Consider the following 16,750-nt stretch of genomic DNA (forward strand, 5'->3'; position numbering starts at 1 on the left):
CTTCATTATTATTCTACAATGTAGAAAATAGTAAAAATAAAGAAAAACCCTTGAATGAGTAGATGTGCCAGAACTGGTATTCAGACCCTTTACTAAGTACTTTGTTGAAGAACCTTTGGCAGCGATTACAGCCTTGATTCTTCTTGGGTATGGCGCTACAAGCTGAAACGTAACAAAATGTGGAAAAGTCAAGGGGTCTGAATACTTGCCAAATGCACTGTATCTCCTACAAATATTGAAAGTCATGGAATTTCCCATTTCTATCACACCATTATGACATTTCATGTTCTATAAATGAATTCATCCAGAACACCCTGGCTATTTACAAATGGATAAAATGCAACTATACACGTGCAGTATTGAACAACCCTGTTGGAGAGTAAAATTCAGGTCGATTAATACATGTTGTAGCTTTCCTTTCGAGCAAATGGTTAGTTTCCTGCTGCATAGATACTTTGAACTTAGGAGGCTCTTTAAATTGCTCTCAGATATGGTCTGCTTGCATTAACGTTGTATATGGACATTGGGCCTGGCAGAAAATGGGATCATAGCTAACCCAAAATGTTAAATGGGGAGGGTGGAAACTGGCATTGAGAAAAAAATTTTTTTTTAGAGGTACTAAAGGTTGTGGTTGGAAGATATAACGGTTAGATAACGGTTAGAGTCCAATAGTCTGGGAAGAAATATTGGACACGTGCAGAATGTTGCTTAAGATCATGTTAAAACTACAAGCATATGACCCTACAGTATGAAGGTATTAATAAACTAAAGAAAAAACTACTCTAGAACAGCTGACCCCATTTAAAGCTTGGTGTTCACAACATCAGGAGGTGCTATCGTTGTGTAGATGTCAATGTTTAAGGGGTGGGCTTACTGTTAAAGCCAATGGAGTAGATAAAACTTCTTTCTCATGGGAACGATTATGGTGGATGGCCAGGGTAGTTAAAAAAGGTGATATCTTATACAGTACCTTGTGTCCCCAACTGTGCATTTAATATGAGCAACGATGAAGAAAACGGCAAATGAAAAACACTGATGTTAGGCATCTCACAGTGCAGCCTACCCAACACTCAACTGTACAAATTCCCTGTTGATACTCATGTAGAACTGATTCAGTCCACGCAAGCTTTGGTTCCATCTGTGATGAAAAGGATGATGGCAATACACTATAGTGTTCTTGGTTGTTCATGTGTCTGGTGGTGCCATCAGTCTCGCACCAAAAGCAGAGGAGGCATTGCACACAGCCAGTAATACAACACAGGCTTTCCTCAGTGTACTGGTTCTTTCCATAGACAAGGTGGAATGAGCTGTGATAGATTTGGTGTTTCCCTTGTATTGAACACCCCCCCCCCCTGAAAGTTGTGTGAGCTCTCCAGACTCCAGAACACAGAACAGATGTGTAAAGTTTGAGGTGTGTTCCTTCTGTGGGGCACAAGATGAAGCATAAATACAGGGAGGACAATGAAATCATAAAACAGGCAATTTCTTGTCTTTCGAGTGCCTGTAACAGGTAAGACAGACGCCAGGAAGGTTACTGTGGAAAGTAGCTGTATTCATGTTTTATTCAGTGGTAGACTAGAGCAGAAATGGCCTTCCAGTAGTCAGAATGGGAGTGAGAGAGAACTATAATGTGACAAGATTGGGAGCTAGTGGGACCTAATGTTACAGGACTGCATGGGCTGTGAGGAGTGAAGCCAATGAGACAGACAGGCTAATCAGCAGAGGCACCGGCGGCCGCTCTTGGTGACCTCTTCTGAGGAGTGCACCACGTTGGGCACCAAGCCACTCTTCACCCCCTCCCAGCCCTCCTGGATGTTGATGTCACCGCTCTTCACGAGCTCGAAGATGTCCCGCGTTAGCTCAGTGAAGGCCTTTTCCACGTTGATGGCGTCGCGAGCCGATGTCTCCACGTAGCGCATACCATAGGTACCTGCCAGCTTCTCAGCCTCTTGCTGGCTCACCTGCCTCTGGGGCTCCAGGTCGCACTTGTGGCCCACCAACAGAAAGACGATGCTGTGAGGCTGGACGTGACTCCGGGCCTCCTCCAGCCACTCATGCACATTCTGGAAGGAGCGACGGTTGGTGATGTCGAACAGCAGCAGCCCCCCAACAGAGTTACGGTAATACGCCCTGGTAATAGACCTAGAGCGGGTGAGAGGATAAGCAAAGAAGAGGGACAGCATTTAGATAAATGGTAAATACACTGAAAAATATAACATGTTGTCATGACGTGGCCCTTTCTGTGTATAGATCGTGGCTTCTCACTCTCTCCTACTGTTCTGTTATCTCAGGTCATAAATTCCTGGCGGAGACTCGCTCCCCCTTTTCATGCAGTATGGAGAGAGAGACTTCCACAGTAGAACAAAGGAACTCCTGCTAAATTCTACTACAATACAGAATTTGAGACTGGAACAATATCCATGTTTTGGAGAATGTGTAAACGGTCGGTGGAGAAGCCAGCTACGATCCGGTCCGTTTTGTTTCATGTTTGTAACCTCATGAAAGACAATACAGCCACATTACCCTAACTCTGTTTATACAGGTGCCTCCGTTATGAGGTTTGCATCAAATTATTGTATAGAATGAATGAGTAAAGATGAAACTATTTGTGAAATGATGTAATGTGATGTTAAACCTTTAATGTGAGAGAATTGTAATCCCCTTTAAAGTTGAACTAAGTCATTGGCCCGCCCCCGTGAGCATAGACATGATCAGGCGTCATAGAACCTCCTTTTCTACTGTTATGAATAAAACCCCCTCCTGAGGAAATCCTCTTCAGACCACGCATACCTCTGTGTCAGCTGAGGTGGCACAGGTTTGAGTACCAAGATTGAGCAAACCCACAGCGTGAGCTGTGATTGTGAATAGTTTAGACTGAGCAAACCCACAGCATGAGCTGTGATTGTGAATAGTTTAGACTGAGAAAACCCACAGCGTGAGCTGTGATTGTGAATAGTTTAGACTGAACAAACCCACAGCGTGAGCTGTGATTGTGAATAGTTTAGACTGAGAAAACCCACAGCGTGAGCTGTGATTGTGAATAGTTTAGACTGAGCAAACCCACAGCGTGAGCTGTGATTGTGAATAGTTTAGACTGAGAAAACCCACAGCGTGAGCTGTGATTGTGAATAGTTTAGACTGAGCAAACCCACAGCGTGAGCTGTGATTGTGAATAGTTTAGACTGAGCAAACCCACAGCATGAGATGTGATTGTGAATAGTTTAGACTGAACAAACCCACAGCGTGAGATGTGATTGTGAATAGTTTAGACTGAGAAAACCCACAGCGTGAGCTGTGATTGTGAATAGTTTAGACTGAGCAAACCCACAGCGTGAGCTGTGATTGTGAATAGTTTAGACTGAGCAAACCCACAGCGTGAGATGTGATTGTGAATAGTTTAGACTGAACAAACCCACAGCATGAGATGTGATTGTGAATAGTTTAGACTGAACAAACCCACAGCATGAGATGTGATTGTGAATAGTTTAGACTGAACAAACCCACAGCGTGAGATGTGATTGTGAATAGTTTAGACTGAACAAACCCACAGCATGAGATGTGATTGTGAATAGTTTAGACTGAGCAAACCCACAGCGTGAGCTGTGATTGCGAATAGTTTAGACTGAACAAACCCACAGCGTGTGCTGTGATTGTGAATAGTTTAGACTGAGCAAACCCACAGCGTGAGCTGTGATTGTGAATAGTTTAGACTGAGCAAACCCACAGCGTGAGCTGTGATTGTGAATAGTTTAGACTGAGCAAACCCACAGCATGAGATGTGATTGTGAATAGTTTAGACTGAGCAAACCCACAGCATGAGCTGTGATTGTAGTGGTTGAATTCCTAACCATACCACATGGAACATTGGCTACACGGCTGGAAATGGTTAAAATCTGAGACTATCTATCCCGACAGAATAAGAGCAAATCTTAGATACTAATTAATAGTCGGCAGCCCTTCTCAGTCCACACCCACTTCCCTTTGTCCACCAAGCCGTCACATCGCCTTAGCCCACTAGGGAACCTCCCCTATCCTGTGTTAGTAACCAATATCTACTGTTTTGATTGTTTATGCATTTCTGTGATTATTTAGTTAGTTAGTAAATAAATGATTAAGCCAATTGGTGTATGGACGATTTATAGTAAAGGCTGGGTTCGTGCAGATGACCAACAATTTATGACATTTGGAATGAGACTGACGTGAGGTAAATAATAATTCATTAATAAGAAGACTAATTGATCAGATATTAAAATATCTGAAGAGTTATATTAGAAAAATTATAACTTTGTAATCTGAAGATTTCCCTGTTGCCCCGACTTCCTGGTTAATTACATTTACATGATTAGTTTAATCACGTAATTATAATTACAGAGAATTAATGATGCCAAAGACACGACAATGTAAAGTCTTGGTCCCATGTTTCATGAGCTGAAATACAAGATCCCAGAAATGTTCCATACTCACAAAAAGCTTATTTATCTCAAATTTGGTGCACAAGTTTGTTTACATCCCTGTTAGTGAGCATTTCTCCTTTGCCAAGATAATCCATCCACCTGACAGGTGTAGCAAATCAAGAAGCTGATTAAACAGCATGATCATTACACATTGTGCTGGGGACAATAAAAGGCCACTCTAAAATGGGCAGTTTTGTCACACAACACAGTGCCACAGATGTCTCAAGTTTTGAGGGAGCGTGCAGTTGGCATGCTGTCTGCAGGAATTTCCACCAGAGATGTTGCCAGAGAATTTAATGTTCATTTCTCTAACATAAGTTGCAACCAACATTGTTTTAGAGAATTTGGCTGTTCTTCCAACCAGTCTCACAACCGCAGACCATGTGTATGGCGTCATGTGGGTGAGCGTTTTGCTGATGTCAACATTGTGAACAGAGTGCCCCATGGTGGCGGTGGGGTTATGGTATGGGCAGGCATAAGCTACGGACAACAAACACAATTGCATTTTATCAATGGCGATTTGAATGCACAGAGATACAGTGACGAGGTCCTGAGGCCCATTGTGTGGCCCATTTTTTTTAAGGTATCTGTAACCAACAAATACATATCTGTACTCCCAGTCATGTGAAATCCACACATTAGGGCCTAATGAATTTATTTCAATTGACCGATTTCCTCATATGAACCGTGACTCAATAAAATCTTTGAAATTGTTGCATGTTGCGTTTATATTTTGGTTCAGTATATAAGTGTGGCGGTCAGTGCAGTTTAAACAGAGGATGTGACATGGAGAACAGTGGAGGTCAGTGCTGTTTAAACAGAGGATGTGACATGGAGAATAGTGGAGAACAGTGGAGGTCAGTGCTGTTTAAACAGAGGATGTGACATGGAGAATAGTGGAGAACAGTGGAGGTCAGGGCTGTTTAAACAGAGGATGTGACATGGAGAACAGTGGAGGTCAGTGCTGTTTAAACAGAGGATGTGACAGGGAGAACAGTGGAGAACAGTGGAGGTCAGTGCTGTTTAAACAGAGGATGTGACATGGAGAACAGTGGAGAACAGTGGAGGTCAGTGCTGTTTAAACAGAGGATGTGACATGGAGAACAGTGGAGATCAGCGCTGTTTAAACAGAGGATGTGACATGGAGAACAGTGGAGGTCAGTGCTGTTTAAACAGAGGATGTGACATGGAGAACAGTGGAGATCAGTGCTGTTTAAACAGAGGATGTGACATGGAGAACAGTGGAGGTCAGCGCTGTTTAAACAGAGGATGTGACATGGAGAACAGTGGAGGTCAGCGCTGTTTAAACAGAGGATGTGACATGGAGAACAGTGGAGATCAGCGCTGTTTAAACAGAGGATGTGACATGGAGAACAGTGGAGGTCAGCGCTGTTTAAACAGAGGATGTGACATGGAGAACAGTGGAGGTCAGCGCTGTTTAAACAGAGGATGTGACATGGAGAACAGTGGAGGTCAGCGCTGTTTAAACAGAGGATGTGACATGGAGAACAGTGGAGGTCAGCGCTGTTTAAACAGAGGATGTGACATGGAGAACAGTGGAGGTCAGCGCTGTTTAAACAGAGGATGTGACATGGAGAACAGTGGAGGTCAGCGCTGTTTAAACAGAGGATGTGACATGGAGAACAGTGGAGATCAGTGCTGTTTAAACAGAGGATGTGACATGGAGAACAGTGGAGGTCAGCGCTGTTTAAACAGAGGATGTGACATGGAGAACAGTGGAGGTCAGCGCTGTTTAAACAGAGGATGTGACATGGAGAACAGTGGAGGTCAGCGCTGTTTAAACAGAGGATGTGACATGGAGAACAGTGGAGATCAGTGCTGTTTAAACAGAGGATGTGACATGGAGAACAGTGGAGGTCAGCGCTGTTTAAACAGAGGATGTGACATGGAGAACAGTGGAGATCAGTGCTGTTTAAACAGAGGATGTGACATGGAGAACAGTGGAGGTCAGCGCTGTTTAAACAGAGGATGTGACATGGAGAACAGTGGAGATCAGTGCTGTTTAAACAGAGGATGTGACATGGAGAACAGTGGAGGTCAGCGCTGTTTAAACAGAGGATGTGACATGGAGAACAGTGGAGATCAGTGCTGTTTAAACAGAGGATGTGACATGGAGAACAGTGGAGATCAGCGCTGTTTAAACAGAGGATGTGACATGGAGAACAGTGGAGGTCAGCGCTGTTTAAACAGAGGATGTGACATGGAGAACAGTGGAGGTCAGCGCTGTTTAAACAGAGGATGTGACATGGAGAACAGTGGAGATCAGTGCTGTTTAAACAGAGGATGTGACATGGAGAACAGTGGAGGTCAGCGCTGTTTAAACAGAGGATGTGACATGGAGAACAGTGGAGGTCAGCGCTGTTTAAACAGAGGATGTGACATGGAGAACAGTGGAGGTCAGCGCTGTTTAAACAGAGGATGTGACATGGAGAACAGTGGAGATCAGTGCTGTTTAAACAGAGGATGTGACATGGAGAACAGTGGAGATCAGTGCTGTTTAAACAGAGGATGTGACATGGAGAACAGTGGAGGTCAGCGCTGTTTAAACAGAGGATGTGACATGGAGAACAGTGGAGGTCAGCGCTGTTTAAACAGAGGATGTGACATGGAGAACAGTGGAGGTCAGCGCTGTTTAAACAGAGGATGTGACATGGAGAACAGTGGAGATCAGTGCTGTTTAAACAGAGGATGTGACATGGAGAACAGTGGAGATCAGTGCTTTTTGATTTATTTATTTTTTTAAGAATTCATGTGCATGGCCTTATTTCTATTACAGCATATTGGATTACTCTCACTCTCATTCATATTCCATTCACCCAGTCAATATAACAGCGATAGGTTTAGGCTACAACATGATACTCAAATTTTCCCTTTACCCATCATGAGGTTCCTACAACCTAGCCTATGAATGAAAGTTTACAATGTAGGTGCACACAGGTTGAGAGACAAATTTGAGGCGAGTGACATTCAATACCGCCGTGCACACTCTTGCCTGCATCTAGCTGATATAGGGTGTAATCATTAGTCCACCAGTTGCAAATGGTAGTTTCTATTGGACAAATACAGGTATGTTTATACCCGTTTTATTCCATTTGCTTCTGTTTAAGAAACGTTTTTCAACAGAATCGGCAGTATGAATACACCCCTGATCAGAGTTCACTCATAACAGCCACATTGTCGCTTGTGGACTTCAATGCACAACAAATCAGCTGTATGTGACCAGGTGAAAAACCCTTTCCAAGACAAACCTCTATAAACAGCCTACATCGTTGTCACCATATTAGCTAAAGTAATGTCCTAGTCAGCATAGCTAATAGAACTAATGCGTTAGTAAACCCGCTACAGTCATGCAGTAACGTTAGTGTACAGTCAGCTAGCAGTTACACGGCGGGCCCCGGTGGCAATAAATGAGTAATACCAAAAGCTTACTTTGACTTGGAAGAGTTTCAGGGTTGTGTTGAAAAGTTATAGCCAGCTAGCTAACATAGCATCCCTCTGTTTGAGCAGAGTGATTCAGTAGGCTAAACTAGTTAGCTGCATTACTAGCTAAGTAAGTGAAACAGATGGGTCCCGGGAAGGTGTGAGCGGTGGTGGATTGGCCCCAACCTACGTCCAGAGTACAGTTGCAGCGTTTCCTGGGATTCACCAACTTTTATCGTCGCTTTATCCGGGGCTACAGCATCCTGGCTTCCCCCCGTCTACACTCACCTCTCCCAAGGTTCTGTTCACTTGGTCCCCAGCTGCTGACCGGGCGTTCCGGGATCTTAAACACCGCATCACCACAGCTCCCATCTTGGTTCATCCTGACCCGTCCCGCCAGTTCGTGGTGGAGGCCGATGTTTTGGATGTCGGAGTGGGGGCTGTCCTGTCCCAGGGGTCTGCCCTGGACCTCAGGTTACATCCCTGCGCCTTATTCTCTGACCGCCTCAACGGCATGGAGAGGAACTACGATGTGGGGAATCGTGAGCTTCTCGCGGTGAAGATGGCGTTGGAACATCCATTCATTGTGTGGACCGAACACAAGAACATGGAATATCTCCACACCGACAAGCGCCTCAATTCCAGGCAGGTTAGGTGGGACCTACTGTTCACCCGGTTCAACTTCTCCCTCTCCTACCGGCTGTGCTGTCACGTCGCTATAGTCCCACGACTACTACCCCGGAACCTGAGACCATCCTTCCCACCTCGTGCCTGGCGACGGCACTCAGCTGGTTAGAGAAGCAGGTTCGGGAGGCATAGTGTTCCCAGCCGAACCCTGAGGGGGGGGGGTCCAGATAACCGGATGTTTGTGCCTGACGCGATGCTTGCCTACCACCCGGGCTCCCGTCGGACCCTGGCTTTTGTGAGACAACGCTTTAGGTGGCCTACCATGGTTCCTGACGTCTCACATTCTTCACCGCATGCACGGTCTGTGCGCAGAACAAGACTCCTCGGCAAGCTCCGGTTGGTCTCCTCCAAACTCTGCCTGTCCCTCACCGTCCCTGGTCTCACATCTCCCTGGACTTTGTCACGGGTCTCCCCCCATCTGATGACAACACCGCCATCCTGACCGTGATCGGTTTTCCAAAGCCGCCCACTTCATTCCTCTCCCCAAGCTACCCTCTACCAAAGAGATGGCCCAGCTCATGGTGCAGCAAGTCTTCCGGATCAATGGACTGCCAGTTGACATGGTCTCTGACCGGGGTCCTCAGTTCTCGTCCTGGAAGGCGTTCTGCACCCTCATTGGGTCATCGGCCAGCCTGTCCTCCGGGTTCCACTCCCAGTCCAACGGCCAGTCAGCGCGAGCCAACCAAGACCTTGAGACGACTCTGCGCTGCCTGGTCTCCGCCAACCCCACCACCTGGAGCCAGCAGCTTGTGTGGGTCGAATACACCTGCAACACCCTTCCCTGCTCTGCCACGGGCCTATCACTTTTCGAGTGTTCCCTGGGGTATCAGCCCCCGCTCTTCCCTGAGCAGAAAGAAGGGGTCAGCATACCTTCGGCCAAGATGTTTGTCGTCGTACCTGAAGGAGAGCCCGGTCGGTCCTTCCTTAAGACCACCTCCAGGTATTGACGACAAGCGAATCACCACCGGACCCCGGCTCCACGGTATCATCTCGTGCAGAAGGTATGGCTGTCCACCCAGGATCTGCCCCTCCGAGTGGAATCCCGCAAACTCCCCCCCGGTTTATCGTCCCTTTTCCCATCGCCAAGGTGATTAGCCCCTCTGCTGTTCGTCTTCTGTAGCCCCGTACCCTCCTTATACATCCCCCCTTTCATGTGTCCAGAGTTAAATCCATGTCTCACAGCCCCTTGTCTCCTGTTTCCTGCCCTTCTGTATCTTGCCCCACCTCACTGGATTATTGACCCCTGCCTGCCCTGACCCTGAGACTGCCTGCTGTTCTGGACCCTTTGCACCCTCTCTGGATAATTGACCCCTGCCTGCCTTTGAACTGTCATTTGCCTGCCCCTGTATTAGAAATAAACGTTTGTTCCTTCGACACTGTCTGCATCTGGGTTTTCCTGAAACGTGATAGAAACTGAAAGTGAAAAAATGACTCTCTCACTCTATTTCTCTATTGCTTTTTCATTTTGTAAGAAATGAATTAGTTAAAAACTGTTCAACTATTGTCTTTCCCTCTCTTTGAGTCAACTACTCACCACATGTTATACACTGCAGTGCTAGCTAGCTGTAGCTTATGCTTTCAGTACTAGATTCATTATTTGATCCTTTGATTGGGTGGACAACCTGTCAGTTCATGCTGCAAGAGTTTTGATAGGCTGGAGGATGTCCTCCAAAAGTTGTCATAATTACTGTGTAAGTCTATGGAAGGGGGTGAGAAACATGAGCCTCCTTGAATTTGGATTGAAGTCAATGTACCCAGAGGAGGACGGAAGCTAGCTGTCCTCCAGCTACACCATGGTGCTACCCTACAGAGTGCTGTTGAGGCTACTGTAGACCTTTGCAAAATAGTGTGATGAGACAAATTATAGATAAAATGATATATTGTTATACACTACCAGTCAAAAGTTTTTCAACACTTACTCATTCAAGGGTTTTTCTTTATTTTTACTATTTTCTACATTTTAGAATTATCAGGAAGCAAGGTAAGACCCAGATGCAGACTGTCAAAGTAACACTATTTAATGTAACAACAGGGGCAGGCAAAGACAGGTCAAGGCAGGCAGGGGTCGAAAATCCTGGGTAAGGCAAAGGTACACGACGGCAGGCGGACTCAGGGTCAGGGACAAGCAGGGTTCAGTAATCCAGAGGTGGAACAAAGGTACAGGACGGCAGGCAGGCTCAGGTAGAGAGGTCAGGCGGGCTGATACAGGGTCAGGACAGGCAAATGTCAAAACCGGGAGGACTAGCAAAGAGAGGCTGGGAAGCGATAGGCGCTGACAGGAAAAACACTGGTAAGCTTGAACGAACAAGACGAACTGGCAACAAACAGAGAACACAGGTATAAATACACGGGATAATTGGGAAGACAGGCGACACCTGGAGGGGGGTGGAGACAAGCACAAGGACAGGCGAAGCAGATCAGGGCGTGACAAGAATAATCTTGAAGACATCAAAACTATGAAATAACATATGGAATCATGTAGCAACCAAAAAAAGTGTTAAACAAATCAGAATATATTTTCTGTTTGAGATTCTTCAAATAGCCACCCTTTGCCTTGACAGCTTTGCACACTCTTGGCATTCGCTCAACCAGCTTCATGAGGTAGTCACTTGGAATGTATTTCAATAACAGGTGTGCCTTCTTAAAAGTGAATTGGTGTAATTTATTTCATCCTTAACGCGTTTGAGCAAATCAGTTGTGTTGTGACAAGGTGGGTGGGGGTATACAGAAGAAAGCCCTATTTGGTAAAAGACCAAGTCCATATTATGGCAAGAACAGCTCAAATAAGCAAAGAGAAACGACAGTCCATCATTACTTTAAGACATGAAGGTCAGTCAATACGGAACATTTCAAGAACTTTTCAAGTTTCTTCAAGTGCAGTTGCAAAAACCATCAAGCGCTATGATGAAACTGGATCTCATGAGGACCGCCACAGGAATGGAAGACCCAGAGTTCTCTCTGCTGCAGAGAATAGGTTCATTAGTTACCAGCCTCAGAAATTGCAGCCCAAATAAATGTTTCACAGAGTTCAAGTAACAGACACACCTCAACATCAACTGTTCAGAGGAGACTGTGTGAATCAGGCCTTCATGGTCAAATTGCACATTTAACCAGCATGGCTACCACAGCATTCTGCAGCGATACGCCATCCCATCTGGTTTTGGGCTTAGTAGGACTATCATTTGTTTTTCAACAGGACAATGACCCAACACACCTCTAGGCTGTGTAAGGGTTATTTGACCAAGAAGGAGAGTGTTGGATTGCTGCATCAGATGACCTGGCCTCCACAATCCCCCGACTTCAACCAAATTGAGATGGTTTGGGATGAGTTGAACCGCAGAGTGAAGGAAAAGTAGCCAACAAGTGCTCAGCATATGTGGGAAGTCCTTCAAGACTGTTGGAAAAGCGTTAATGTAGAAAATAGTAAAAATAAAGAAAAACCCTTGAATGAGTAGGTGTTCTAAAACTTTTGACTGGTAGTGTAATAATAATTACAGGTGACTATAAAAGAAAACGTGTAATTTATTTCACACAAGTTATGTGGTCTTTACAATGGAAGATTTTTTTTTTTAAATCGAAAAAGTGTCACCTGAATCGCTCTTGTCCGGCTGTGTCCCAGATTTGAAGTTTAATGCGTTTTCCTGGCTCTATCTCCACTAGGCGCGAGAAGAAGTCTACACCGACTGTGGGGTCGGACACATGCGCAAAGCGTCCCTCTGTGAATCGCCGGATCAGGCACGACTTTCCTACTGTCGAGTCCCCAATGACGATGAGTCGAAACTGGTACAGCCATATCGCTTCCATCTCTCATAGAATCTATGGGGGAAAAAATAATATATTTGACGATTAGTAAATCATGCGCATGGCCCGTCTACAGCTAATCAAATAACTTAACACTTGTTTTGACCCCAAGGGTAGGCTATCCAATCCACTATCAGTGATATCCTTATCGGGCTATTTTTTTTTTTACAAATGTAGTCCTGTGTGGTAGGCCAGCCTATATTTTTTAAACCTATTAGTGGGATGTGTGCGCAAAACCGCGCAAAATATCGAAAACCGACTTGATTGTTTGCCCTGCTTTAAAAGCCCACAGCGCACGGTTGATTTGCTTTTTCTTGAAAAACTGTTATCTGCATTATAATTATGAGGGAAGTGCCTCTCCTCTTTCCTGGTGAATACACAGACAGCTCTTAAAAAATAACACTCGCCTATTCAGCTCACATGTGGATACACAGTTGTTGCATAGCAAAGCCGATCAAGTGCAATAATATGTGTTGACATAAAAACCGTTTTTCTTAAAAACACAATTAAAAGGGCAGTTATGCACATTTTTATGGACAAACAATAGGCTACGTATTGAATACTAATTTCACCATTGCCAAAAAAAAACTTAGTTCTGGGCTACATAAATCTGAACGAGTCTTATAACATTTAAAACGCATTTAACTTATCTTCTTTCTGCTCTTCGTAGACAATAGTCTTAATCTAAAATCGACTTACAACGGTATTTAATTTGGCAATGTTATATTAATCCATAATACATTTTAGAACATGGTCGTGTAATAAGTTGCGTGCTATTAATTACCTTGTTAGATGAGCGATCAACGGCTGGAAATCGCAAACCCCATGATCTTGAGAAATCTCGTATATCGAAGATGCTCTCTGAAACAGTGATCCCAGCAGGCCTAGTCAAACACTGTTTTACCCCAAGCAGTGATACGCAAATAGGCCTTGTCCTAGTATCCTTTTGTATTATTTTATTCTACACAGGGAACTGTTATTGTGATGGCGAGTTTGATGTAAAATTGGCTAATGGCCGTCCTTACAACTTGTCGACGGGTTAATTTCATGGCAATTTCATGTTTAAAGATGGAGATGTTTGTGAAAATCCGCTGATGAAATGGCAGTAACAACAGCATCACATAGCATTACTCATTCCTCATCAGCACCATTACCGTAAGAACCCAGACATCAACGCAGTAATATCTCTATGCCTCAGAGGGCACTACATTGGGTGCTACAAATGGGCATTTAAATGGAGTCCTATAAAGAAGATCAGATTCGGGTTATCATACCTGACATAAAGGGATTGTCTTTGTGGGAGAAAAAACAATGACAACTGTGTGTAATGAACACGAGGGGAGACGGAGAGCTGGTTTCAAGCACAGGGTGCAGCAGGTGTTTATTGGTAAAGGACCACAGGAGGAGGCAGGTAGCTGGGTGAGGGGCAGGCAGAAGGTCATACACAGGGGGTCCAAAAAGGCAACAGTACAAGCAGGGAAAAGGCTAGTAACGTCATCTGGGAGATCAGGCAATAGGTTGATAACAGGTTATCCGATAGGCTAAAGTACATGCAGGGAATAGGTAAAAGGCATTGTTAGTGAGGCAGGCCAAAACTATCATACACTGGAGGATTAAATTACAGGGGAAACCCAGCACTCCAAATAGAAGTGTGTCACAAACAATACCTCACAAAGATGGGTGCAGGGAACTGAACTAAATAGTGTGTAATAATGACATACAGGTGTGTGAACAGGTGATTAGAATTCAGGTGATTGGAATCTGGAGAGTGAGCTGCGTTCAGGGGATCTACGTGTTTGAGAGTGTGAGTTTGAAGCAGAGGTTACACTGTGTAACCACCTGAACGATCAAAATATCTAGGGTGTGAATCATGCTCTGAGTTAGGCCTACAGTAGGCTGCAGGATATAAGAGAATGAGTGTGGCTTGGCAGTAAAACCCCCCCCCCCCCGTTTATTATGACATCGGGTAGCAAGCACACTGGTCTCGAGGTGACTGGAGGGCCAGAAACTCATTGTGGAGGTGTTGCAGAGCTACCGAGTAGACCTATAACAAATATATATACACTGCTCAAAAAATAAAGGGAACACTAAAATAACACATCCTAGATCTGAATGAATTAAATCATCTTATTAAATACTTTTTTCTTTACATAGTTGAATGTGCTGACAACAAAATCACACAAAAATAATAAATGGAAATCCAATTTATCAACCCATGGAGGTCTGGATTTGGAGTCACACTCAAAATTAAAGTGGAAAACCACACTACAGGCTGATCCAACTTTGATGTAATGTCCTTAAAACAAGTCAAAATGAGGCTCAGTAGTGTGTGTGGCCTCCACGTGCCTGTATGACCTCCCTACAACGCCTGGGCATGCTCCTGATGAGGTGGCAAATGGTCTCCTGAGGGATCTCCTCCCAGACCTGGACTAAAGCATCGGCCATCTCCTGGACAGTCTGTGGTGCAACGTGGCGTTGGTGGATGGAGCGAGACATGATGTCCCAGATGTGCTCAATTGGATTCAGGTCTGGGGAACGGGCAGGCCAGTGCATAGCATCAATGCCTTCCTCTTGCAGGAACTGCTGACACACTCCAGCCACATGAGGTCTAGCATTGTCTTGCATTAGGAGGAACCCAGGGCCAACCGCACCAGCATATGGTCTCACAAGGGGTCTGAGGATCTCATGTCGGTACCTAATGGCAGTCAGGCTACCTCTGGCGAGCACATGGAGGGCTGTGCGGCCCCCCAAAGAAATGCCACCCCACACCATGACTGACCTACCGCCAAACCGGTCATGCTGGAGTATGTTGCAGGCAGCAGAACGTTCTCCACGGCATCTCCAGACTCTGTCACGTCTTTCACATTTGCTTAGTGTGAACCTGCTTTCATCTGTGAAGAGCACAGGGCGCCAGTGGCGAATTTGCCAATCTTGGTGTTCTCTGGCAAATGCCAAACGTCCTGCACGGTGTTGGGCTGTAAGCACAACGCCCACCTGTGGACGTCGGGCCCTCATACCACCCTCATGGGGTCTGTTTCTGACCGTTTGAGCAGACACATGCACATTTGTGGCCTGCTGGAGGTCATTTTCCAGGGCTCTGGCAGTGCTCCTCCTGCTCGTCCTTGCACAAAGGCGGAGGTAGCGGTCCTGCTGCTGGGTTGTTGCCCTCCTACGGCCTCCTCCACGTCTCCTGATGTACTGGCCTGTCTCCTGGTAGCGCCTCCATGCTCTGGACACTACGCTGACAGACACAGCAAACCTTCTTGCCACAGCTCGCATTGATGTGCCATCCTGGATGAGCTGCACTACCTGAGCCACTTGTGTGGGTTGTAGACTCCGTCTCATGCTACCACTAGAGTGAAAGCACCGCCAGCATTCAAAAGTGACCAAAACATCAGCCAGGAAGCATAGGAACTGAGAAGTGGTCTGTGGTCACCACCTGCAGAACCACTCCTTTATTGGGGGTGTCTTGCTAATTGCCTATAATTTCCACCTGTTGTCTATTCCATTTGCACAACAGCATGTGAAATTTATTGTCAATCAGTGTTGCTTCCTAAGTGGACAGTTTGATTTCACAGAAGTGTGATTGACTTGGAGTTACATTGTGTTGTTTAAGTGTTCCCTTTATTTTTTGAGCAGTGTATATCCAGATCCAGTACCAGTCAAAAGTTTGGACACACCTACTCATTCAAAGACACACCTATTCATTCTTTATTTGTACTATTTTCTACATTGTAGAATAATAGTGAAGACATCAAAACTATGAAATAACATATTTGGAGTAATGTAGTAACCAAAAAAGTGCTAAACAAATTCTTCAAAGTAGCCACCCTTTGCCTTGATGACAGCTTTGAACACTCTTGGCATTTTCTCAACCAGCTTCATGAGGAATGCTTTTCCAACAGTCTTGAAGGAGTTCCCACATATGCTGAGCACTTGTTGGCTGCTTTTCCTTCACTCTGCGGTTCAACTCATCCCAAACCATCTCAATTGGGTTGAGGTTGGGTGATTGCGGAAGCCAGGTCATCTGATGCAGCACTCTCCTTGGTCAAATAGCCCTTACACAGCCTGGAGGTGTGTTTTGGGTAATTGTCCTGTTGAAAAAGAGCAAACCAGATGGGATGGTGTATCACTGCAGAATGCTGTGGTAGCCATGCTGGTTAAGTGTGCCTTGAATTCTAAATAAATCACAGACAGTGTCACCAGCAAAGCACCCCCATACCATCACACCTCCTCCATGTTTCACGGTGGGAACCACACATGCGGAGGATTATCTGTTTACCTACTCTGCATCTCACAAAGACACAGCGGTTGGAACCAAAAATCTCCAATTTGGACTCATCAGACCAAAGGGCAGATTTCCACCG

General features: G+C 45.3%; 1 protein-coding gene across 1 annotated transcript; it reads right to left on the reverse strand.

The window, feature by feature from the left end:
* Nucleotides 1-1,531: 1,531 nt before the first annotated feature.
* On the reverse strand, nucleotides 1,532-13,510 carry LOC106563684 (ras-related protein Rab-39B). Its single transcript, XM_014129482.2, has 3 exons — nucleotides 13,168-13,510; nucleotides 12,172-12,398; nucleotides 1,532-2,142 (listed from the first exon to the last, which is right to left on the reverse strand). Exons 2-3 carry the CDS (start codon nucleotides 12,384-12,386, stop codon nucleotides 1,716-1,718), a joined length of 642 nt encoding a protein of 213 aa, XP_013984957.1. The 5' UTR covers nucleotides 12,387-12,398; nucleotides 13,168-13,510; the 3' UTR covers nucleotides 1,532-1,715.
* Nucleotides 13,511-16,750: the final 3,240 nt, after the last annotated feature.

This window comes from Salmo salar, chromosome ssa11 (assembly GCF_905237065.1).
Source record: "Salmo salar chromosome ssa11, Ssal_v3.1, whole genome shotgun sequence".
Taxonomy (NCBI): Eukaryota; Metazoa; Chordata; class Actinopteri; order Salmoniformes; family Salmonidae; genus Salmo; species Salmo salar.

Excerpts from the sequence above, each read along its gene's own strand:
- LOC106563684 (XM_014129482.2), bottom strand. The coding sequence starts at position 12,386 with ATGGAAGCGATATGGCTGTACCAGTTTCGACTCATCGTCATTGGGGAC. Across the intron at positions 2,143-12,171 it reads GCCGGACAAGAGCGATTCAG|GTCTATTACCAGGGCGTATT; the intron begins GTGACACTTTTT and ends CACCCGCTCTAG.